At 38.1% G+C, this 26,014-nt stretch overlaps 2 protein-coding genes and 1 long non-coding RNA gene across 3 annotated transcripts; 2 read left to right on the top strand and 1 right to left on the bottom strand.

The window, feature by feature from the left end:
• The first annotated feature begins 171 nt into the window (after positions 1-171).
• On the top strand, positions 172-3,769 carry LOC146308418 (uncharacterized). The gene is made up of 2 exons (XR_014772594.1): positions 172-730; positions 1,079-3,769. It is a non-coding gene; the product is annotated as an uncharacterized LOC146308418 (long non-coding RNA).
• Positions 3,770-6,538: 2,769 nt separating this feature from the next.
• Positions 6,539-14,610, top strand: rhof (ras homolog family member F). The gene is made up of 5 exons (XM_084746679.1): positions 6,539-7,279; positions 7,444-7,531; positions 9,216-9,325; positions 10,091-10,225; positions 10,425-14,610. The coding sequence occupies exons 1-5, from the start codon at positions 7,142-7,144 to the stop codon at positions 10,587-10,589; spliced, it is 636 nt and encodes a 211-aa protein (XP_084602805.1). The 5' UTR covers positions 6,539-7,141; the 3' UTR covers positions 10,590-14,610.
• An 870-nt stretch (positions 14,611-15,480) lies between these two features.
• On the bottom strand, positions 15,481-25,679 carry tmem120b (transmembrane protein 120B). Its single transcript, XM_084746680.1, has 12 exons — positions 25,523-25,679; positions 22,327-22,445; positions 20,681-20,797; positions 20,513-20,572; positions 20,324-20,419; positions 20,132-20,221; positions 19,950-20,015; positions 19,769-19,830; positions 17,659-17,751; positions 17,313-17,377; positions 16,968-17,036; positions 15,481-15,906 (listed from the first exon to the last, which is right to left on the bottom strand). Exons 1-12 carry the CDS (start codon positions 25,583-25,585, stop codon positions 15,790-15,792), a joined length of 1,017 nt encoding a protein of 338 aa, XP_084602806.1. The 5' UTR covers positions 25,586-25,679; the 3' UTR covers positions 15,481-15,789.
• Positions 25,680-26,014: the final 335 nt, after the last annotated feature.

Consider the following 26,014-nt stretch of genomic DNA (forward strand, 5'->3'; position numbering starts at 1 on the left):
AAAACTAGTGCCAAACCGTTGTCTAGTTCCTCGCTTTTACAAGTATTGAACAACTGTAGAGCCTTTACTTTTGCGTATTTTTAAACACGCGTGTATTTCTCGTGTTTAATTATTTTTTTCGGTAAACTGTATATTGTCAAACAAACTGGATTTTGTTTGACATTGCCTGGTGTTTTGCAGTGCTCGGGCAATTGGCTGGTTAACAGCGGCAGCTCGGCGGGCCAATCAGAGCGCAGCAGCAGAGGAGCTGTCTGCTATTAGAAGCACGGCTCAGGAGTCCTTCAACAGAGAGCAGAGAGAGGGGGCCGAGCGCTCTCGGCAGCCATTTTCCTAAAAACAGGACTCAATGGCCTATATGGGTTTCCTTTGTTCCAAAAGGGATCTTACACTTGATTTCCTCATCTCTCACGGACTATGATAAAACTATGATTCCTCCTTTAAAGGATTGAGAAGAAGGAAGAGAATGTACTGGATGTAATACCCTGTGACATTTTGAGCCTTTTTTCCTCTGCCTGGAATCCATCTTTGTCTTAACTAGGTCATGGCACACCCATATAAAAGTAATTTATATTTCTTAAGTGAAAAGAAACAAAATGTTGTGAATAAACAGCTGTATGGTTTTGGAGATGTTGAATTAGAAAGAAAAAACACAGTTGAAGTGACAATGTGTGATGGCTGATGGTTGGCATTGCACTTAGGCTATGGCCTTGTAGGATATGAGTAGCAATGAGTAAGTTCAACTCTTTTATAATAATTTAACAGTTTTGGTAATTTAGTAATGTTAATGTGAGGCATGCAGTTAATGTTATCAAAAGTATTCTCTGTCAGTTTATCTATTGATCATGAATTTTATCACAGAAATTTTGACATATGTAATAGCCAACTTTGTTCAATATGTTCACTGGCATGCTCATATATAAATATACAGTCCAGGATATATACCACTTCTGCTGACAGCAGGCCATGGATAACAAATGGCCTTTTGCAAATTAGTTTATTGTGCTGCCTGCTATTTTGACTGTTGATTGATTCCCTTTTACTTTGATTAATGACTTTAAACACTTTCCTCTCACAACAGCAACGCTTAACACCCTGGTGGCTTGTGTTGCACCCTACCCACAGCTGTGGAGACAACTTCAAGCACGGCTAGGTTTGTGCTGCCCATTTGCCATTTAAGAACCAAATGCGTCCAAAGTGTAAACGTCAGCTTGACCTTGCCTCAAGGGCACATTTAAATGTGTAAAGAAGCTCAGTCAGGTAGGCTTTTTTTTTTTTTTTTTTACAGTTTCTACAATGTATCAAAAAAAAAAAAAATTAGAATGTCAAACTTAAGAGGAAACAGATGGAGGGAAAACTCTTATGGTGAAAATATTTACCTCAGCAGCACTTTGGTGAAATGCAGTTAACAGGCCTAAACGCAGGGGCAGGAGGAATGTTTTCAGCTCCATCTTCGGATCCTCTAATAATGGCATAAATAAGGGGTGGGAAAGCGTCTCCTGAAAAGGAAGGAATCCATTAGCACGAAAGATAGAGCTCTTTTGAAAACTTTTTGATCAGTGGTAGTCATTGCCTCTCAGCCAGCGAATATGCATCTTCAAGCATCATCTGTGTGGGCAATATGCAAACCATCTCCTCTCTCTCCTTCAAGACAGGATTGCAGTCAAGTATAACCTCTTCATTCTCGACATTTTCTAACTGAGCTACATCATATAAAAACAAGGAAATGTTTTGAAAGGTAATGGATTTTGAGCTATTTTACTTCATTTTGCCAGTTTATATGTCTACATCTGACTATTATATAATAAAGGACAGACAACATAAACATTAATTAATTGTGGTTAAAACGTTATCAGCAAAACTATGTTGACTTTTGTAAAAAAAAATATTTAACTTTAACTCGTATTCTTTGATTGATATTGCCAAACTTACAGTATTCAAAACATGTAATCCAAGTCTTAAACGAGTTTATGGGGAGAAATCTTGTATAATTCACTTCTTCCCTTTGTCCAAACTAAAAGACCTTTTGCTAAAATGTAGGCTACACTGGTTTCTCTGCTGTTCTCTTGTCTCAAAATGGCTTCTTTACAGACAAAGGAGAGCACTGTGCTGTAAAATGTTGCTGCGCCATAACTGGGTGAGGCTCGTTCACTCGGGGGAGAGTGAAGCTTTTTCGAGGACGGTTGCTCGGTGATTCAACAGGAAGTGTTAGCGAAAAAAGCGACACGGGGGTGATTTTACTCGAACGGGTGAACATTTAAGTAAGTAAGAAGAAAAATTGTCATCAGTGCGTGAAGGGAAGGAAACGTTAGTTAATAACGTGGTGTATTCAGGCTGTCGGTTGCTGAGCTGACTCGCCCTGGCAACGGCAGTAATCCGAGAGCTCTGGACGGTTGCCATGAGAGCCTCAGCGCGTTGCTGCACCCCCACACTGCCATATAAGGTCATCATGGAATTCTCTGCACTCGCCCTGTTGTTTTGTAACTAGGTGAAAGGAACGCTGGGGCTGCCTCGGGCTTCCGCGCATGCTCCGTGGCTCGAGACTAAGACCGGCGGATAACAAGTATCGAGTGTATTAAGAGCTGTTGTTCAGATGATATAAGATGATAAAGTGCGTCTCTAGCTTTTATTATTCGATGAAGTAGTAGAACATAGTAGAGGGAGGGAGTCTCTGTTTGCGTACGTCAAAGGAGTCTCTAGGTGTTGCACTGTTGGCACTTTCTTTTTTTTTTTGGTGTGTATGAAGGTTTGTGTAGTGTGTAGTCGGTGTGTCATAGGCCCTGTTTTTCTTGTTCCACTGCTAGATCCGGCTGCCGACTGCGCACTATCCTCCATTTTCAGGTCACGATGCTGTTAACACCTAAACCTCCCCGCTTTCTACACCCCCCACCCCCAGTGCAAAGGAGGAGAGAAAATTGTGAAGAAGGGTTCATGTGTGTAACAAAGGTGAAAAATTTTTCGTTTAAATCCGCCACTGAGGTTATTTATAGGCCTTTGTTTAAAAAAAAAAAAAAAAGAAAAAGAAAAGAAAAGAAAAAAAACCCGGTGGGTTGCGCCATTCAGCTTTGCGCGCCGCTGACAGACTGGAATATTCCACACAGAGGATTGGCCTCTCTTCTGCTGGACAGCTGTCTCTCTGCTCGACGAAAACTATTTTTTATGACAATTGTTCTTTGTTTAATTAATTGAAAATGGGCTGTACACGTATGGATATTTTGTACACCTACAGGACAATTTAAGATCCTTTATAGGCTACGTTATTCACATGTTTCACCTTGTAAGTCAAACAAGCACTCTTTTTTATTATTATTACTATTATTATACAGGCATTTTTTTAATATCTTGTGCTACCCCTTACCGTGTTGTACAAGCATATGGGGCACATGAGAACGGTGTATGGCTATTTCTGTGGACTCTGAACAACCAGGCAGCTGCTAAACTGCTAAATGTCCTTTCTGTCTTTCTCTGCATGTTCAGCCTTTTATTCTGACGGATTGCTCAGTGAATCATTGTGAATCAAATCAGGTACCTCTCTTCGGCGCTCGTGTTTTTGGGTACACTGCTATTCAAGGATTTTTGCATGCAGACTGGTGGTACTGTACTCATTTTATTTAAAACATTGGATTTTCTTCTTTATAGTTCTAAATATAAATATTGCTTGTATTACTAGTGTAACATCCCACAGGATGATTTGTGATTCAGTCTCTTTTATTTGCCAATATTATCACCTGTTTGTGTTTCTGAGATGTTTGAATAAATAGATTATACACTATTTTTTTGTTTTGTTGTTGTGGAAACTGAAGCAGGTTGATGTATTTTTTTGGTGCATTGCAATTTTTAACTTCTTTAGGCCCATATTGAAATCTATTTTTTAGTCTGTCATGACAGATTAGATACAAACAACACTAAAATACACATTGAACATATTTCATGCTGTGGAGTGAGCAATTTGCAGATTCTTTTTTATCTGAAATTCCCTTTTGGTCATTGCAGTAATTGTATGTGCATTCAGGGAAAAACTGTTTTCTTAAAATAGGCAAAGTAAAGGGAAGTGTCAGCTCATCCTCTTAAAGGGACAGCTTGCTCAAATTTTCAGCACTCCTGTCTATCCTCTAACTGTATATTTTCCCACCAGTGACCACTTTGTAGTCCATCTCAGACTGAGTTTGACCGCCTGTATGACAGAGAACATATTCCCAACTAGTCACTGAATGAATTTGAGTCATCTCTAATACAACATGTTTGTGTATTCTAACTCATTCTCTAGTATCCTGGTGCCCATACTTATATCACATTTCTGTGATTCCTAGCAATCATCGACATGGCTGAAATTATAAATTCAGTCCAGTTGCTTCTAAGTCACTACTAGATATCAAATAACCTGGATGTCTGGGAATGTTAATGGATATTGCAGCACATTCAATAAAAATAGATTTTAATATCAGGTTTGTGAATAAGACTACAGTGCATGTCCATTTTCCATTGATCATTACTAGATACATCTGGCTCACTATCTTTGATTTAAACACTGAGAAGCTTTTTTTCTTACGCCCTAAAGAAGCCCGTCTGCCTCACAGACTCCCACTTAAAAACAGCACATACATGTTTTCACCTTATAGTAAGGTTAACATACTATACCTTCGAATGCTATCTCCCAAACCAGTCACTGTATTTTCCTCATTTAATTAGTTTGGTCCTGGATAGGACATCCCTACAATGCACCCTGGGACGAGAGAGAATAGTCTGTCCTGACGCCCAATCTGTGATGTCACTGCCATGTTCAGCCATACAGACTGAACAAAGACATCTGACTGACATCTGGCTGGTGAAAATGGGAATTCAAAATGCTCACTTTAAAAGGTAAAATGCAGGAGCAAACAACAGATCACAATTTCTACCAAAAATGCATGTATGTGTTGCATGGCTGCTGAAAGGCCGATACTCTTGAATTTTTTACTAAAATTCCTGTAGCTCATAAATGTTGGTTACTCATGAAGTGAAGCGAGTATTTCTGGTTTATTACCATGAGCATGGTATACATATATAAGACTGACATTTAATGAATTACCCTTAAAGGGGCAGTTCACCCCAGAGTCAAAAATTCATTTTTTTTCCCCTTTCACCTGTAGTGCTGTTTGTCCATTGTAGATATTATCTGCCATAGTGATGTCTGCCTTCTTTTGAATGTAATGGATGTAAGATGCACTGTGCTCAAAGCGCAAAAAATAAAATTGAAAATGCAACAGAAATGTCTCATCAGAAATCATGACCCAGTTACTCAAGATAATCAACAGACCTTGTTGTGGAGTTTCATGTCCGAACAACTTTCTCTCCAGTGACTCTTATCACCGTGCACAAGGAAGCATGCATCTACTCATGGACGAGAGCCTCGTAATCATGACAGCACAGGATGAAAACATTAATGTCGTCCTCCTCATTTGACATTTAACCCCTCGTCGGTGAGTAAACGCACACTCCCTTCTGCATGGTGATTTGGTCGGCAGGTGTAGTCATGGAGGGGTCAGAGACACGAGACCCCCTGAAAGCCTCAAAAGCAAAATTTTGTTCTTCTGCTGTTTTTTTTAAAGGTTATTTTGCCCAGCATTCATTATGAATATTGCAAAACATTTGTTCACAAATATGAATACATAAAAAATGTTTTTTTCCCCTTGAGCTCAATGTTTCTGGAAAGGCCTCCTTCCATTATTTGCAATTCACATGTTGTATATAGAAACCTAACATTACCCAGGTCCATTCAGCTTGAAAAACTGTTTTTTTCCTGCTTTGACATCATGGTTATACTCTGTTAAAATACAGACTCCAATTTTGTATATTGTAATTGAGTCTAAGTAAGATACACAATGTTCACAACTGCACAATGGGTGTAGTGCAGTAGAAAAATAATAGCCCCATACACATACAATTTTCAAATATATTTTTTGGTGCACCACTTTGCACTATAAAAAACTCATACATGAATTTACTGGAATCAGCTAATCTTTTCTCATTAACTTGACATAAATGTACAGGTTTTATTTATTTTAGTTAATTAAATTCAGAATTTCTAATATTTTTTTCAGAGCACTTCAGAACTAATGTTTATAAACTTAAAGTTTGTAAAAGATCAATGTAATGTGCAGGGTTCAATCAACTCGTTCAATTGAGTTTTTAAAGCCTAGACACCCACTTTTTTTAAGTTGAAACAAATAGTTTATTTTTACTGTTTGAGCACTACAAGCTGAATACCATTCAGTTCCTTTATATTCAAGAGAAGACAGACATCTCTATGGCCAATATTTCCAAAACTCTGCAACTCAAACCAAAAAAATCTACAGGCCAGAGGAAAAATATGGATTTTTGATTGTGGGATGAACTGTCCCTTTAAAGGAATATTCCGTATTGATTCAGCTATCCACACCTGATAACAAAAATAGTGGGCATCCCAAAACAAAATGCATACAGACATACTGTATTTGAATGACAGAAGTGAAGTTATAACTTTTAAAGTTTTATTTCAGAAGAAAAGGGGCTGGCCTTTTGCCCGTGTAATTTCCAAGGAATGGAGGTTCACGAAAATAAGAAGAAAAAAAATGGAGGTACAAAGGTTAGATGCACATTGAGCCCATTCACTGTCATCAGGGCATCTCCAGGCCTCGCATTCATGACTTCACCGATAAGAATCCAGGAATCTGATTGTAGATTACTACTTCATGGGTTGAACTTTTTTTTTTTTTTTTTATCTCACATGCACAGTGTTGTGGATGGAGGCAGTGCTTCAGACTGAGAGCACCCACCCAGAATGCATGCAATAGAGGAAGTAGGTAGTTCACAACATGTGAAACTCAGCTGCAGCATTCTTAATACCCAGAGATGCTTTCAGTGAGCCGGCTGATAATAGGACAGGAGAGAACTGTGTGGGGGGGTCACTTGGAAACAGCTTCACTGTGACAGGAACAGGAAGTGGTGAGCAGAGAATGATACCTGGTAAAACATGAGGCTGGTCTGTTCCCTCTCTTGTCTCGACACCGCCTGTAAATCATCTCAGCCTTTCCAAATATAGATTCACCAGGGTGCTTTGCCATGTATTCAACTTAAATCTGGAGAGAGTATCTTCAGCACCTGTTTGATTGTTTTTGGAGGCGAGATGACACAAAACGGTCCTGGGACTGCTGGTAATGGCACCACAAAGATAGGAGAAGAGCTTAAAATTGTGATAGTGGGAGATGGAGGCTGTGGGAAGACATCACTTCTGATGGTTTATGCCAAGGGTGATTTTCCAGAGGTAAGAGGAGCTTCTCTGTCATGTTTCTTAATCTAAAGTTAGTCAAATAATCCTTCTATTATTTCAGGGTTCATTAATAAAGCTGTTATAACTGGCAGAAATGTGGACAAACATAAATATTAAGTATATGAAATGGACATCTGTCTCCTGTGTGTCAAAAACAGAAATATGCACCATCAGTGTTTGAAAAATATGTCACCACTATCTCTCTGGGAGGAAAGGAGATAAAGCTCGTCCTGTATGACACAGCTGGTAAGACCCTTCATCAAAAATCACCCATGATATTTTTTTTTTATTAACAGTACAATACATTTCACACCATGTAGAAAGCCTCTGGGTCTTAAATCTTTTAAGATATGTACGAGTTTAGATATCGTGCCACTGTGTATTCAGTCTTTATCTAGTTGTTCTGACACTGGCAGACAGAGGAAGCGGTAAAGGTCGACGATGACGTCAGAGCATCATCAACATCATGTTTAGACCTGTTTGAATGTTAGTAATTTACAACAAGCTGATATGAATCAAGTTTAGAGGCACATTTAAAGAGAAAGTATAGTATAATTGCCTTATTCCTCCTGATTTAATGTGCTGAATATAAGCTTTAATTTTCTACATGTTCACTATGACTGTATTTTTACTTAAGCAATCAAACAATATTATAAGTCGACTAATATTTGAAGGTTATTTTCAAATTAACACTGATCAATATCTTTGATCCACCATTAGCATATTTTAATTGACATTTGCAGTATTTTATTTAGAGTTAGAGTGTGTACTAGGGCGTGACCGATACTGGATTTTGTGAGTTGATGACACTAACAATATTACGGAGTAAAGTAAAAAAGTATAAGTCAGCATACAGTATATGTGCGGAGTTTGCATGTTCTCCCCATGTTCTGCCCAGGTTCTCTCCGGGTGCTCTTACAGTCCAAAGACATGCAGGTTAATTTGATTAACTGGTGACTCTAAATTGTTTGTAGGTGTGAATGTGAGCATGAATCAGAATTTTAGCTAAGGTGCTACTCTGTTCTTCCTACATCCACAAGTAGAGACCAACTGATACCAAAGTTTTGGGGCAGATGCTGATACCTATATTAGGGAGTGAAAAGGTCTGATAGATATATTGGCCAATATTCTTTACATATTATACATACAATCCAAAATGATATCAGCGCACTGAAACAGACTTTTAAAATTTTTAATAATTAGAAATAACTATAAATAAAAAACAACTTGAATTAAGAAAAAGGATCAAATACGCATGAAATGTTGCCACTACAACTAAATTAAATTAATAAAGTAAAAGAATCTCCATTATTACATCGGACGACACATACAGCATCTATATAGACTGGTGTAGCTCTGATAGGCCGATATGTCTGGCACTAGTTTGTACACAGTTATTTTGATTCATATTTTAAAATTTCAAGGTTTTTTGAAGATGAAAGTGTTCATATTTGGCACATAAGGGTATCAAAACCTTTCCCATTTTGTATTAATCGTGCCTAAATTTAGGTGTTGATTTGGCACCAGCGTGGATTTAAACAACACCCAGCTTGACTGAAAACTGCTGTATTTCTGTGGAGCATAAAACATGAAGTTCCCATGTGAACTAAACACTTTTTAAAGTAATTTCGAAGAAAACTACAGACAGACTGTGCTGGCAGCTTATCTTCTGTACAATTGCAGCAGGGCGCCTTACATCAGCGGAAAGGGAAGCTGAAACCAGGATGTGGGTTTATACATCTACCCTAACTTTGTCACACATACATCATATCTTTATGTTCAGGCTTGTTGCATCCAAAGCAGACCAGTCTCTGTTAAGTTCTGACGTGTTCAAGTTTTTGAAGTTTTTTTTTTTTTTTTTTTTTTTTACAGTGGTGTATCACTTTAACTTTTATCAGCTAACATGGCCTGTATGTCTTTGTTCTTTCAGGACAGGAAGATTATGACAGACTACGGCCGCTTGCATACCAAGAAGCCAGTCTGATTTTAGTCTGCTTTGATGTGACCAACCCCACCAGTTTCGAGAATGTCTTGATAAAGGTAATCATTAATATGCTACATTTGTAATGCGCCACAATACACACACACAGGTACACAACAAGAATGTCACCAAACTGGAGTTCAGATTCACTTAGTCAATGATTGTTAGACTCTTGGTATGTTGGAGTTGGCTGCATTCGTTTGGCTATGATTAACTCATGCAACTGAGCCTGCATGTGGACATTGACCTTCATGCATGCAGGTAGGACTTAAAGGGATAGTTTAAAGGCTTTTTTTTAAAGGGGGGTTGTATGATGTACTTATGCATAGTCAGTGTATTACCTACAGTAGAGAGGAAGTCAGCAGTGAGAGGAAGCTCAGCCATGTACTGCTGTGGACTGGATCAGCAGCAAAAGGTATTTTAGCCACTTAAAAAAAGGTCTACCTAAAAAATTAATATCATTTTAAGTGTGCACTATGTTTAGAACATTTTGCCTCTTTACCTTGACATTATTATTACTGAAAGAGTCAAATATCACTCTCTTCAAAGGCAACAGACTCCATTGCCAAAATTAGTAATTTTGCCTCCCAGAACACAAAGTTGCCGATCTACTGCTGCCTCAGTCGGTGGCTTTGTTTGTGTTATTGTGTCACTTTCATGAATCTGAGCTAACCTTTTAAAATACCAAAGTCATACAATAACAGAAACAAACTAAGCGACTGAGTCAGCTGAATAGTCAAAGAGTAATCCTGAAGCACAGTACAAGTCTGATGTTAAAAAGAACAAACCCAGAACCTTCAATGTCTTAAATTTAATTTACCCAGTGGTTCCCTGAGGTGAAGCACTTCTGTCAGGACATTCCGGTCATCCTGATCGGCTGCAAGACTGACCTCAGAAAGGACAAAGAGTGTGCGAGAAAACTCAAGGCCATGGATCAGGCTCCCATCACGTACATGCAGGTAAGGCAAGAAGAAGTGTGCAAATGTCTATAAATTTAGGCCGAATGCAAGAGGAAGCATCCTAACCAGAACCTGCAACCACATAACTGTTCCACAGTTTCAATGCAACAACAAATCTCTTCCAAATGCACATTGTTCTTTACTATTGTATCACAATCACACAGTCTGATTTTTGATGTTGGGTTGGTTTTGGTTGTAGGGTGAGGAGACCCGGCAGCAGATGCATGCAGAGCTCTACCTCGAGTGTTCGGCAAAGTACCAGGAGAACGTGGAAGACGTTTTCAGAGAGGCCACCAAAAAAGCCTTGGCCTTCAATAAAAAACAGAGGAACTATAAGAGGAAGAAGAAATGTGTTGTTTTGTAAAGTCAAAAGGACAAGAGGCATGGGGACTTCACTCACCTGGTGATGGCTTCATTTAAAAAAACAAAACAAAAAACAGAACCACTTGCTCACATTGAGAGTGGTCGGACATTCGGAGACCAAACATGCTCGGTGTCCTGCAGTGCTTCTCAACTTTTTCCAAGTCGCAGTTCCCCGAAATAATCAGGTTGGTGTTCACGATCCCACATGCCCATGATTGTTCAGGTATTACTGTAAAACACATAAAAGCTACCAAACACACACATGAAGACGATTGCTTGGACTCTCACAAACACATTCTATGGCAAATTACTGTATACTACTTGTACAGATGTAATGTAAAATCATTCCCCCCCGTCTACAATACGGCCCTCATTTCCCATCATGCATACACTGCTGGACTGAGTAGTTTGGTAACTTTACTACTGTATGTTAATGTTACTTTTTGTTTGTGTTTGTGTCTGTCCAGAACACGGTGGTTTATGTTGGTAATTGAAGCTTCCTATGTCCAGCCGCTTTTTGTTGTGCGCTCCAGTAACAGTTGAGTTCCTGTATTTAGATACACTATGTGTAAGGCTCGCTATGTTAAAAAGAAAAACACATTTTAAAGATGGTTAAATATGTTGCTGCGGGACCCGTAAAAATGACATATAGTCACATCTTATAGCTTTGCATCTTATAGTTAGCTAGTGTAAGCAAAGCACTGTCTTACTGGCTAGCTATGGATTGATGTGGATTAGTTAGCTAGTTAGCCAGTGTTATGCTAACATTAGCTATTAGGTGTAAATAGCTACCAAAGAAGTAATGTATATTATCAAATTAGTTGGTTAGCACTTTAAAACAGAGCAAAATGCTGGCTAACGATTGATGTAGATTATCTAGCTAGTGTTCTCTTAGTTTTATTGCATTTTGCTATCATTAGCTAGCTTAATATGTGACTTTATACATGTCAGTTACAGGTAACCCAACAAAATCTTTCAACCAGTTTCAAATTGTGGTTTTCTCTTTTCAACACAAATGAAACGTAGGAAAGGTCAGTTGTCATTTTTGAGCTGGTGAATAGATTTAACTGTTGTTGGTAGATGTTACATTTCTTGATGTCAGCTGAATTTTACACATCTTTGTGTGCTGGTCCCTCGTCTTGAATGTCTTTAAGGGGCTGACGTTGCTAAGAGCTGCTTCCTGGCTCTCATTCTGTGCTGTCTGCCACATGTTATTGGGATAGATAATTCCAATCTTTTAAATTTTTCTATAATATAGATTCGTATTATTTTTGCCACAAGGCTACTGATTCTACAAAATGTATTAAACTCTTACAAGTATGGTTTCCACAGTCATGTGACACAGGCCAGATAAATAAAAACTTCAGGGCACAAATATACAAAATTGCTGAAAATGTTTGGAAGTGATGCAGCCACCCATGTTTTGTATTTATATAGTGTTATTTCAAATAGTTCTTTAAGAGACTTGAATGTATTTTTATTTTATTCTCCACAACCATCTCGCGACCCCCTTAGGGTTCCTGACCCCTATGTTGAGAACCACTGTCCTAGACAGGTGTGTAAACAGCTGTATGGTTCAGAAAGCACTTATCAGTCCCTGCAAGTTTGGGCTGAAGTTAATCAACCTTTACAGGAAAGATAAATTTTGCCACAAGCTGCAGCAGTGTGAAGATTTGAAGTGTTATGTAACTTGAAATGCCTGTCAATGTATTTTCTCTTTTGTATGAGAAATGTAATTTAGTATTTTTTATTTTTTCTGTACTATTTCTAAACCAGTATTTTTTTTTTAAGTTTTATTATTATATATACTGCAGGAATCTTAACAGTTGTATTGTCAACTTAGAAGTTTTGTAATCTCAATTAAAATAGATCAGATATCTGGTTTAAAACTGCTAGTGGTCAACAAATTCTCAGACAAAATAGTTGTTGAAATGCAATAATATATCATAGTACTGTATCTTTAATGGTCTTAAGGGAAAAAAAACTTGATGAACCAACAGGATGAGTCCATTTCCCGAAAAACAAAACACTGAACTAGAATTTGTTTTGGAGCTGTTGCAACTCGAAGCAGAGCTCTTATCTTTACCAACAGCGCCCACTAGTGTTGGAAAAACAGAATACGTGCAATGGCTGAACAATTGCCACACAGCAAATTGAAGGTACAGCACTGAAATAAATACTTCTGTCTCAAAAACACAGGAAAAGCAACAGTTTTTACTTAGGTGTTTCATTATTAATATATTTTTTTACAACAATGTACACAGACTGAGAAATTGTCAACTGTCTCTCATTTCTGATCAAACTCAGGCACCAGTTACAGTCTTGAAATGAACGATGAAAACATTGTTTTAACATCAGCTACATCATAAAAATGAGGAAATCAAGTTGTTTTGTGCATTCTGGCAGCTCTTGCGTCAAATGTAACATTTTGGTCTGTAACTTCACCCTTCTCTCAATAAAAGTGATGCACACAAACACTGATTCTCTTCAGCATGATTGCTTTGTGGGAAATGACACATGTGTAACGCTACTTTCTTTGTGATTTTTCAAAATAAAAGAAAAAATTAATTTTTTTTTTTTTGCTGTGACAGGCTGGAGGGAGAATAAGGCATTAGAGACCTGGCACAATTTCAGCTGATTGTTTGAGCCCATCTGAACTTCAGCTGAACAAACAGAAACACTTTCAAACAAACATGAAACACGAATCCGACAGCACTACAGAGAACTAGAGCAAAAGCTCCAGATTTGGGAATAAATTAATTCATACAAATATTTTATTAGGTGCGTTGATTGGAATTAGAAAGAAGCAATTTTCCAGCGCATTTTCAATCCTCAGTCTGCATCTCAGTTTTACAGTACCAGCTCTAATAGCAGCATTTTCATGATAAACTTCTGAAACATCACATAACAAGATGGGAATTAACAGTGTGTGTTTTTTGTTGTTGTTGCTAAATCCAAACTCTGTGCCTTAACTTTAAGTGTTAAACTGAATTTGAGGTTTAATAAGCTTTTAGCAAGATTTAGACAATTGGTAAAACAATAATCCTATGTATGTATCACAATTTGTTAGCATTATTGTTTGTTAATGGGATCATACAAGTGTCACAGATAGACAGGAGTTCACATTAGAGAGTTGATTATATCATGCTGACTTTTAATTCCCTAAAATTCAACTTGGATCCTTCATTAGTAGCTGCCCCCATCACTCTTAATGAAAGAATTGTGTTGCATTTGAACTTTTTTCGAGTTATGACGGGGGGCATGCTAGAAAAAGTTGGAGAACCACTGGATTAGTCGATTAATGAAGAAAACTATTTAGATAATAATTAATAATTTCAGTCATTTTCCAAGCCAAAATGTCAAACATTTTCTGGCTTCAGCTTCTTAAATGTGAGTATTTGCTGTGTCTCCATCATGAATGACAGTAAATTAAATTCTTTACACTAAATGATTAATTGACTAATCGTGAAAATAATCTGCACATTAATTAATAAAGAAAATAATTGTAAGTTGCAGCCTTGGTTCCCAATGGACACCTCCTTTAACCCTCAGTGGGAACAACCGTTTTTATAGAGACAATACGAGTCTTTATGACTTATGTGTTTATATGACTCATGTGACTGAGCCAGCTAACCAAATTTAGGCGTTAGATCATACAAAAACAGTTATGGCTTTTGTAACTGCTGCCTGAAGGGAGAAACAGTGGTACGTTCCCCAGTAGTCCCTAGACTCTTTCAAGGATCTTGAAAATAAACCACAAAAATGGAGCTGTCACTGACCCCAAACAGACAAAATACACCAGGATATCGTTTTTGTTTTGAAAACTGAAGGTAATTTTGGTACAGCAGAGTATTAGGGCCAGGCATAAGGAAATGTATGAGAATGTTTTTGTTTTTTTTAACCCATGCATTTTGAGTATAAAGTCAAGATGTTGAGAATAAAGTCAAACTTTCTGTATTATCGTCAGGCATAAGAAAATAAATCAGAAGAATATTTTGCATTTTGACAATTAAGTCGAAATGTTGAGAATTAAAAAAATATGTCAACATAGTATTTCGACTTTTTTTCATTATGCAAAACCACTGCCAGGCACTAATACAGAAAAGTTTGGAAAGTTAGACTTTATCATCAATATTTAAAGAAAAAAAAAGAATATTGAGAGTAAAGTTGAAATGCTGAGAGTAAAGACAAATAAAGTTGAAACAATGACAACAAAGGCAAAATTGCCAAGAATAAAGATGAAGTGCAAGTTGAACTTTCAGTATTAGTGCCAGACACCAGAAAAAATAAATCAGGGGAGGAAGGTTTTTTTTTTTCACATTTCACAATACAGTTGAAATGTTGAGAATGAAACTGAAACATCAACTTGGTCTCTGGACTTTAATCTCATTATGCAAAATAAATAAATATCCTCCCCCTCTAATTTATTTTTTCTGCCTGGCACAGAGAGGAGAAAGTTTGACTTTATCAACTTTGTTCATGAAAAAAAAATAAATAAAAAATCCTTAATGCGGTCCCAGTACTCAGTACCCAATACTAGTGTTGTATTTTGGCCAGTCAAGTATTAAGAATAGCAAAATCTAGTAAAAGAAAATTCTGGTTAGCAGTGAAATAGCTCAACAGGGAGTCGACAACTACACATAAAAAGTTAGTGAATTCAAGAAATGAAGTGCAGTGCCACGCTGAACAGTTGTGTTCAAGCCAGAGACAGTTTGACCATTACTACTTCACAGAAGTATGAAGCACGTACGTAACAGACATTAGGTCTTCGAAGGCAAACTCTATTCTGTTAATCAATGCTACCTGCCCTCTTGTAGTTGCATATGATTTTGAACAAAGGCTCTCTGACAGATTCATGCACTAACGGACACAAACACTCAAATAAAAACACATTCTTTCCACTCACTGTTTTTATGTACAGGATAAAGCGACAAACTGTTCGTCTATCAGGTGAACACCACTTTGTGTTGTGACTGACTGTGCAGCAACATCGACGACGGGTCATTAGAAAGCAGAAGCCTGTTGGTCTGATACTTTGGCTGGACGCTGCTGCTGCCATCAAAGCCTGAGAGAAACAGTCATTTCAGCTTTGTCTCCTGGCCTGATCGGTTACTGTGGTTAGTCTATCAAGCGATTGTGCGTGTTGCTTCAAAATTACTGGCCGTTTGGAAGAATCTGAGGTGTCTCGCTGAGTTTTTGTTTCAGTCATTCTTTTGCACCTTGTCCTGGTTTTTCTGAACCTTTTGGTGGACGACTTTTAACGTGGTGAGGAAATTTCCCAGAAACAGGACCAGAAACGTCAGTGCCAGCATAAATACCTGAAAGAAAAAAAAGAGGGGAGAGTTTTAATCCAAGACAAGTCATGACGTGTTTTTTTTGTAACTGCAACTATATCTGTATTTTGAAATGTTGCACTGTTAAGGCCTTTGCATACCAGATGTATTTTTATGCCATTAATTCTCACGTTAATAGTATTTTTAGAACCCATTTCCAATCAATGCAAGCTTTCAGATCAAAGATGGAGTGATACTGTGGCCAATTTACTTTTAGCATGTTTACATTTGACCAACCAAACTGCATGTTGTTAAAAACATTATGTTCAAAACATTCAACAAGGCAGATCACTTATTTTACAGAACAAGGGAAAAAGCAACGGAGACAGCAATTTCAAAGACAGTGTGTGGAGTGGAACAGACAGTGAGTTTCACTGTGATGCTGGTGTGCAGATCAAGCTTCAACAGGCTATGGAAAAAAACCTCTTTGACAAAACAAATAAGACAGAACCATGGCTCCTGGTAACTCCAGCAAGACGTGTGGATGAGGAGTCGTTTGGTCAGAAGAGGAAATAACACACAACAGAGTCCTCTTTTAAATAAACTGACAATATTAATACAAAAAGAACATTGAAAGTTTGGTTTGTTTAAAAAGTACCATCTGTGAAATCACCAAAAACTTTAGTGGCCGACTCAGAAAATGGACTCAAATCTGATGGTGTGGACACTGATTAGATGCATAAGTGATTTTAAAGGGAAGATCCGTTATTGTTTTTGCTTTTTGAGCACTCTCTAGCTTCCCAGTTGTGTTACCAATGTATTCAAATTTGACCAAAAATACTATTTGACCAAGCTCTTCTAAAAGCATTTTACTGTATGACCTGATGTAGGTTTCTGCATAATGATATTGTTACATATAAACCCTCCAGGTTTTTTTTTTTAATGGCAGAGTGCAAGTTTCCATTTGAAAAACTTTGAAAAGAATGCAGAGACGCCCTTTAAAGAGAAGCCTGTCAAACTTTTTCCTGTTAACAGAACAACTTTTTAAATCTGTCTCGACATGTCTCCTGACATTTGAGCAATCGATCCGCCAATGCTGTCCTTACCTGCCACTCCTTACAGTCCTCGTGTCCCGCCAAGCGAAACAGGGTCACTGAGTTGTACAGCTGCCAAAACTGTGAAGGAAGAGGACGCATTATCTTTCAGAATGCCGTTGCACACTCTGGTTGCACAATCCAATTTCACTTTGATCCACATCTTTCTCCTCAGTTGATGCCGTCTCTCAAAAAAATTGTGCAATTGTGTGCACTTAATACAGGTCCAATGACCAAATAAAGTTCCATGAGCTCATGCAATATTCTCCTGATTTTGAAAGATTTACAATAAAGTGTTAAATCTGTGGTATAATATTACACAAAAGCAGAAAAAGAATAAGAAAGGTTTTGACTTACATGGCCAAAAAAGAGGAATGGTAGAAGAAATGTGAGGCCTCTCCACATCCAGGACTGAAATCCCTCTGCAGAGACACAAAACTGTAACAGTGACCTTGGGACAGCACGGCACAGAATACTGTTCTGTTGTTGTTACTCAGTCGTCTCGATCTGAATCTGACATTAGAGATGATTTGAGAAACAAATCCACGGAGGCCGTACTCAAATTACTCCAGACATCTGCGTGGTAACACACTGATGTTAACAGCTGCCTCCATCTCTCACCTTTAACCTATTTCTTCTGGACATGGTGCTGCAGATTTCAAACGATTGAAATGACTACCACCAAAAATAGCTTACAACGCACCCACTGTGAGGTCCAGCTGATTTCTCTCCCCCAAAGCTCGCAGCCGGTATAAGCAGCCGCTCTGGTAGTAATACTGGAGGAACTGAACAAAGCCTGGAGGATAAATGGCAAAAAGTCCAGATTACAGCACAGTCAACAATGAACAGATCAATTAGGTTCAGATGATGTCTTAGTACTGGAATGGAAAATGATTTTTTGATGACTTTCATCAGCTTACGACCAGTTACCAACATGTTTAATGGAATAATAACAAAAAAAAAAAGTCAACAGCGGGCTGTAATATGAAGCTTTGCACAATAAAACGGGGTCATTCTGTCCTCAACACAAAGATACAAACAAAAAGGCCACATTATCTCAGTCTTATCTGAATTTGTTTGTTAAGGTTAAAGGCCAAAACTCCAACCAGTTAGCTCCATCACATTACTTGTCACATCATGCATCTCTACATGTGATATACAACACAATGACTGTAACCACCAGCATGTGAAATGACTTCACTTCTCTATTCTGGTGAGAAAAAAACTCACAGAAGCGCTGCTTTATCATAAATGAAACTATTATTAGCAGGTGAGCAGCCTGCAAGACGGTCGAACATCTTTGATTGACAGAAGTCTAATCATGGCACCAGTTATCATACTTGGCTCGAGCAGAATTTTAGCCTGAATCCTATTAATTTCCCCAATTAGTAAGATCCTTATATCCAATTAGATTCATAAAAATTGAGTCCATTTAGTGTCAGCTATTAATGAAGAAGGAGAATGAGTATGAAGCTGTGCCACTCGCTCAGGTGTTCACTTCTCTAAATTTCCAGATTTCAAGATAAAATCACACATAAATGCAAACACATGTTAATTTATGTTGTTGTCGTCATTGCTGTTGAGTAGTGAATTTGTATTATCTTGTAGTTTTTACACTACAGATTTTTGTAAGCAGAGATATTATTCTCTTTTTCTTGTCCAGGGACAACAGATGAAAAACTCTGGTACAGCTAAGAAGATGTGCCCTGTGTTTCAAATAAATCAACATGTTTGCAGTGTATGTAATAACGCTGTGTTGCAGGTGATCCTGCCTTTGGTCTGCTATCATACTGTGGTGAAACAGAGCGACAGCATCTGAAACACCAATCTGGAGGATTCACCTAAGAAACAGTTCATCATTGTGCACAAGACACGCAATTACTTCTATGATCAATGCTGTTTATTTATCTGACCACTTAGATGTTTTCGTTATCTGTCATTTATTCTTTTATCTTGTTTATTTTCATATTAGCAAACATGGTAGAACAGGCAGAACTGCAACAACATGTTTAATCAGGTATTAGTTCTCAAATGAAAATTCATAAACAGCTATTTTCACAATCGATTAATTGTTTAACTTTTCAAGCAAAAATGCCCAGCCAGTAATTTCAAGACTTCTCCTTGGACTCTTTATTAATCAGTGATGAAAGTAACAATTAGTTGCTGCCATTCATTGAAGTATTCATTTGGCTAAACAAATACAGTGTGCATCAGAATACAAGGATTACACATGTAACAACAATGCCCACTTTATCGTCCACAGCTGGTGTCTCAGACTGATGATGTAATACAATGTTTAGACTAACAGCAAACAACAGAGTGCCTCAAACGTGCCAAAGTGTTGCTACATGTGACCAAAGGTCAACAAAACACTCGTGAAATGTGATGTTTGCTACAAGGTTCTCACCAACAAAAGAGTTACTACATGTTCCCTGTTTTACTGATCGTACATCATAAAGGAAAAAGTTATTGCTGCTTTTTTGAGGATGAACCAACTGTTGGTCCCAAAGCAACCAGCTCATGTTTGCCCTCAGCACAGAGCTAAAAATTGCACTATTTTATCTCAGAATTTATAAAATTACATAAAACCCCAACCTTAATCTGAACTAGGGCTGCAACTAATGATTATTTTCATGATCAATCTCAAAATAGTTGAGATTAATTTAATAGTTGGCAATCAATTTATCGACAAACTGTTGCAGCTATAAACTGAACAGAATAAAAAAAAATGTTTCTGGCCCCCCATTCTACTGTTGCTTATATGACAATGTAACACATTTTGTTCCACATTGGTAAAAAGTTTAAATTCTTACTTTGATATATGGAGAAAGCAAGAAACTGGCTTCTGAACATCTGATACATGGGCCCCTCTGGCCTGTGAAAAAACACAAGGTTAAACTAAATGAATGAAGACACTGTAGCTTTAACAGTTTGTACAAACATTTGAATTTTCTCAAACAATGAGTCACTATGAAAACAAAGACAAAAACTCACCATGTAAGCATCACACCTGACAGAAAGGTTGATACGTAGTGGTGAGACACCCACCAACCTTTGATCCTGAAAGGCATAAGAGCACAGGAAGAGGTGACGATCAAATCACCCAGTAATTCAGCAAGCAAATCCTCAAAATACAAATTCTATCACAGAAAACTTAAAGTGTATTTTCAGCTGACCTGGAGCCGTTGCTCATGAGGATGCTTTCCCTTATGGTCAACGTGCAGTAGTACCACACCAGCAAAAAGTTGAAGATTTCATCAGTGACTCTAAACAAAGCAGAGAAAATAACTAAAATAGTGAGCTGCTATTTTAGATTTTAATAACAGCAATAACAACAACACTGATCGAGGTGGGGAAAGTTTTCTCACCGACAGTTGAGAAAGAAGAGGCAGGTTATTGCTCCGAACATCAGGATTATTGTCATGTAAAGCTTGAACTTCTCATACTCGTCTTTGTAGGCAAATCTGTGGGAATGAAGGAGGACAATGAGAAGACGAGTGAGACAGAGTCTAAAGCTGTATTTTCACGCTGCCTTTCAGGCTGAATACTTCACATACTTTGCCTGGTTGCTGAGAAGCGTTACGTTCACGTTGCCCAGGACCAAATTCAGGTACAGCCTGAAAATACACACACACACACACACAAAAGAAGAAAAAAAAACTGAGGGACTAAACCTCACTTTCTGTGATGTTGAGTGAATAGTCAAAATGAAAACAGGTACTGACCCATTTTTCTTTGGCAAATATGCTTCCATATCAAAGAAGACATTTTCTTTATCTTTGATTTGTGTCTTGATGTCTGTTATCAGTTCCAGTTCTTTCTCGTCACACGTTTGTGCACACCTGTGAAGACAAAATGATGAAGGGAGTTAAGAAGAGAAGGAGACGCTCTCCATGAATTAAGACACATTATCTCTCCTGCTATGTCTCATAGAGTGATATACTGTTTTACGCCAAAATGAATACATATGTTTTTTTTGTTCAAAATGTGAGTAAACCCACTAAAAAGGTGTTTGACTCCTTTCCCTTTACCAGTAGATGTGTTTGCCTCTCTGCCTTTTCACTGATGTGTCACATTCAGAACCGATAAGATCTTTTTGATACCAATTCCATTATTGATTCTTCTTATCGGTCCAATTCTTTATCTATTCCCTTATTGATTCCTGATGCATATTCTGTGTGAAGGAAAAAAGAGGAGCCGACAAAGATTTCAGCATCAACACAAATATTTTATTATCTTAGATACTGAGCTAGGGCTGGGCAATATGGACAAAATCAAATATGACTATCTTCTAACAGATACCTCGATATTAATATTTATCAATATGGCAACAATATTGTAGGGACGACTAATGGTGCTTTCACAAAACATTAACACACTGAAGTTTCTGATAGATAATGCACAGTCATTGATAAAAGGAAGATAATTCCCATTGAACGGAAAATTTTAACCCGGTTCCCGATTCCCACCCCTTCAAAAAAGGAGGCCTAGAGACCAGTGTCAATGTGTTACAGAAGTTAATTCTTTATATCTTGTACTTCAGACTTTTTTCCAAACTCACTGACTAATTTTGAAAGATGTATGAGCAATGCTTGAACAGAGACGATTGGACATTGTTGCTGAGATGACAAAGGCGTTACTGACGACAAACCTCTAGCATTAGCATGTCTACCCAGGTGTCATGTTTCAATCACTGCTGATCTGACATTATACAACATTACTGGTGATTATTTATCAAAAATCTCATTGTTTTAATTTTGTGAAAGCACCAATAGTCATTGATACAATATTCTTGCAACACTGATAAAAATATTTTGGTTGAAAATATTGTGATATTTGATTTTGTCCATATCACTAAACCTAATTTACAGCAAAGTATCATATTCTTTAAGATGTTTGCACTCTTTGAGAATTTCATATATTGTGGCATATCCTGAAATATTGAGATTGAGATGTTATTTTGAAGCAATATCTCTCAGTCCTAGGAATTAATGCTGATTCTACCCTTCGTCGTTGAAAACAAAAGCCACATTTTTTTGTCCAGTGGGAGGGGGGCTATAGAGATGATAATAATAATTCAACCATTAAGTCTGCCTCTACTACTTTTCATTTGCAGAAATGACTCATTTTGAGTAACTGACAACTTTTTCCTCTCTTTGCTGCACAACTATTTCCTTGAGTGGTGATACAATATCTTTGTTCATGCACACTTTCCACAGCCTGTTGAGTAGAGATGATGCAAAATGTACCCATGAGTGAGTCAAACTGGCCAGTGAGCCAGCCTGTGATTAACCATTGTATTGATGTTAATGTAAGCAAACAAGCTGTAAAAGAAACACTGAGTGTTCACTCCTGATCAGTGAATACTTACTTGGCCAAGCTGTATCGGAGGTCTTTGAGGCATTTTCTCTGTTTACTAATGGCGCTGCTGCATGTTGCCTGAAGGTTGGTGAGCTCCTCAAGTTTTTGTCTGTATATTTTGTGAGTTTCCTAGTGATAAAACAAACACACAGTCAGTGTGGACAATTAGTTAGGGTAGAAAAGTCTGCTGATTCTCATTAATTGGCAATAAGACATACAAATGTGTCTTTCTGCAATCACAAATTTAGCATAAAATCACAAAGCACTTCTGATGGGTGATTGCTACTGATACAGAAATGAACAGATATCAAATTTGTCACATTCCATTGAAAACACTTATTTGAAAGAGTGAAAATGTGTCCTAATTCTTAGTGAACACCACTGAGAAGCTCTGGGTGAACAGAGTCTCTATTCAGGAGGATATGGAAATGCTTCACGCTGTGAAATTTTGTTTGAACCGTTCTGTCTGGATACAGACAGCCCATGACACCGCATTATGTAGTGAAATATATATTCCAGATTATATGCATCTATGCTGCTGGTAGACCAGACCATAGCTTTCAGCAGCACTGTCCCCAGTGACTTTCTCCCCAGCAGCACTGGTGTGTGTGTGGGGGTGAGGACGATGCACAGTCAGCAGAGATAATCCTTTGGTCTAAGGTTAGAGACTCATTCCCATCCATGACGTTACTTTTTTATCTGGAATACACAGGACCATGTAACGTGAGGCTGCCGAGGATCCAAGACCAAAAAAGGTCAATCCTTGTTAAAAGACTTCCCCAATTAAAGTTTCATTTCATCATTAAAATGGGAGAAGTGGCCTGAACAAAGGTGTTATGTCAGCTGCTGTACCGTCTTGTCATTTCCAGTGTAAGCCTGCCTGAAAACATGTCTCAAGTGCTGTTTAAATGTGCACAAAGCACACCCAAGCTAAAAATAAAAAAAATACTGGCTTAAAACATATTCTACACACCTGGATCCTGGGAAATTTTTGACGGAGGTTATGAACTTCATATACGATCTACAGCTTGCCTGTTGTGTTCTTGTTCAAGCCATGCTTTAAGATTAGCAACATCCTGAAAAGCTGACCTTTCAGAGTGGAAAAGCAAACAAACTACACTTGTCATTGTGGTTTCTGTGCATGTACATCACAAGAGTTTTCTCATATCAATATTAAAAAGGACAGTTCATCCAAAACCCCCAATATAATGGAACTAGAGCACACTCGGCGAGATGAAACAGCATGAAAATGTCAGATCACAATTATAGTAACGAGAGTAATAAGGATTCTCATTATTTTCGTAGTATTGTTCAAATGTGTTAAGAGGACATGCCATATGGTTTATTACACAGAACCATCTGGAAAGCAGTCCATATAAACGGTTTGGAAAAGGGTGGGCGCTTTCAAACAACACTTGGTGGGTGATTGAGTGAACCGTCTGTCATGTCTAACATGGGCTAAATTCAACCAGTCAGGTCAACTTATCGAACTGAAGCCGCTCAGAGGAGGAACAAAATCATCTTTTCCATCCATAAAAGCCTTCGGTGCTGTTCTTTGCTCTTCTTTCAATGACAAAGTAGTTTCCAGTAATCATGTAGTAATCATGATTATCTGAAACAGTAAAACTAATTGTCAGGAATTGGATTCTGGTGTATCGTTGATCGTCATCCCTATTGGCTTGTGGTGTTCACAGTGCAAAAAAAAAGAGAAAAGAAAATGGGGGAAAAAAACTCAATAGAAATGTCTCTTTCAAGAAAACACATTTAATTTATTCAAGATATTCCACAAACCTTGATGTGAGCAATTTCATGTAGGATTTTCTTTCCATTGTCCACCAACTGTATCACAATGCAGAAAAAAATGTGCATCTACTCATGGACGAAAGGCTTGTGACAGTGAAACATTAATGGCATTCTCCTCGGCTGAGCTCTATTCTCTCCTCCATGAGTAGATGCATGCTTCCTTCTGTGCGGTGATACAGTTCCTACATGAAACTGCTCAAGATCTGTGGATTACTTTGAGCAGATGAGCCATGATTTCAGGAAAGACACATTGCTGTTGAGTTTTCCAAATGTATTTTCTGGCACTTTGAGCACCACAAGCTGAACGCCATCTAGTTCTGTTATATCTGAGAGAAGGCAGACATCTCTATGGACAATATCTCCAAACACAGCAACTCCTCCACACCAAAACAATCTAGACGGATAAATAGCAGAACAGGTAAAAGGAAAAATATGTATTTTGATTTTGGGATTGACTGTTCCTTTAAAACAACAGTCCATTTAATGGATGTGTTATTGTGATGGTTTACTGCTGGTCAAAACCTCTTCAAACCCACAGAGTTAAGACTTTAACCAAAAATGCCACAGATATAGAAATATGCAATCTGAAATGAAGCAACTAAATATGAATGGGAGACTGATTTCTAAGTTGTTCAACAGAATATGAAAGCTTCATTTAATTAAATCCCTGAACAGTTGACAGTCACCTTCATGCTCTGTCCCTGTGGAGCAGCTCCAGATTTTACATTTTGATGGCATCACACACAGGTCCACGTCTCAGTTTCATAAGGACAGAGGTGATCGTGCCACGACACCAAAGACCACATGACGCTTTGTTGTACCTCAAAGTGAGGGACGATCTTTCCTATCATTGATTACTGATATTGTTTCAAGTTAGCCAGCTAGCAAGCCTGAGCTAGCGTTGTAATGATGTATGATGATGCATTCAATGACTATGAAATGACTCACTCAGGCAAATCAACAGTAACACACACGTGGAGTTACCTTTACGATTTTTACGTAACTTTGGTAAAAAATCTGTTCACATTAATTAATTCATCACACTATAGTGCACTATGTGGTTAGCTAAGTTACTATAGCTGCTCATTAGCCGCATAATACACTAGCAGCAAGACAAGCAACCTGCTACAAACGTTAGCGACGGTGGTACTCGGATGTTACAGTAAAGTCAAAGATGATAAGCGTCCAGTGAAACATACTCCCTCAGATATTGCTGCCAACAGCGCAGTTATTGGCTCAAATGCCGCGTTTACGGCTGGGCTGAGAATGAATGGCGAATAGGAAGGAGCTATCCAAACTAACGTAGCCACTAGAGTGTCGGCTGTCAGTGCCATCCACGACAAGCTAACTTGCAGCCAACAATCCCGCATAGGTGATGTGCTCGTTTTAGTGTGTTCTATCACCTGTAATTGTTGGTATTCCTCGTCAATTTCCTCCCACTCCGTCTGAAACTTCGGTTTGGACATTGTGGTACAGTAGCTGATGTAGCGAAGAGGACGGCTTCACAAGGTTCCACCCCGAGTCTCTCCTCACAACTGACTGTCCACTCAGACGCTGCTTTAACTGGGCTGCACGGAGCATGCGCGCATCGTAAAACGCCAACCGCTAGGTCGTGTCTGGGGAACCCCAGATTTGTCAAACTATCGCGAGATTTGTGTAGGGTTTTTCTTCATAGTGTACGTTGTGCAAACTGTTTATGTTTTATACTGTGACAGCGCGGTGGTTAAGGTCTGGATAAGTTAAAGGACATAAAGGTTTGGTTATGATGATGATAGATCATGATATGGCTTGAGATGATCACTCTCGCGAGACTTTTGTGGGTTTAGGGTTCCATCCTAGACAACCGCAGCGGTTCAACCACGTTTAAAAACCAAGACGACAAGTACATAAAACAT

The sequence above is a fragment of the Lutjanus erythropterus genome, chromosome 20 (genome assembly GCF_056507025.1).
Source record: "Lutjanus erythropterus isolate fLutEry1 chromosome 20, fLutEry1.hap2, whole genome shotgun sequence".
NCBI lineage: Eukaryota > Metazoa > Chordata > Actinopteri > Lutjaniformes > Lutjanidae > Lutjanus > Lutjanus erythropterus.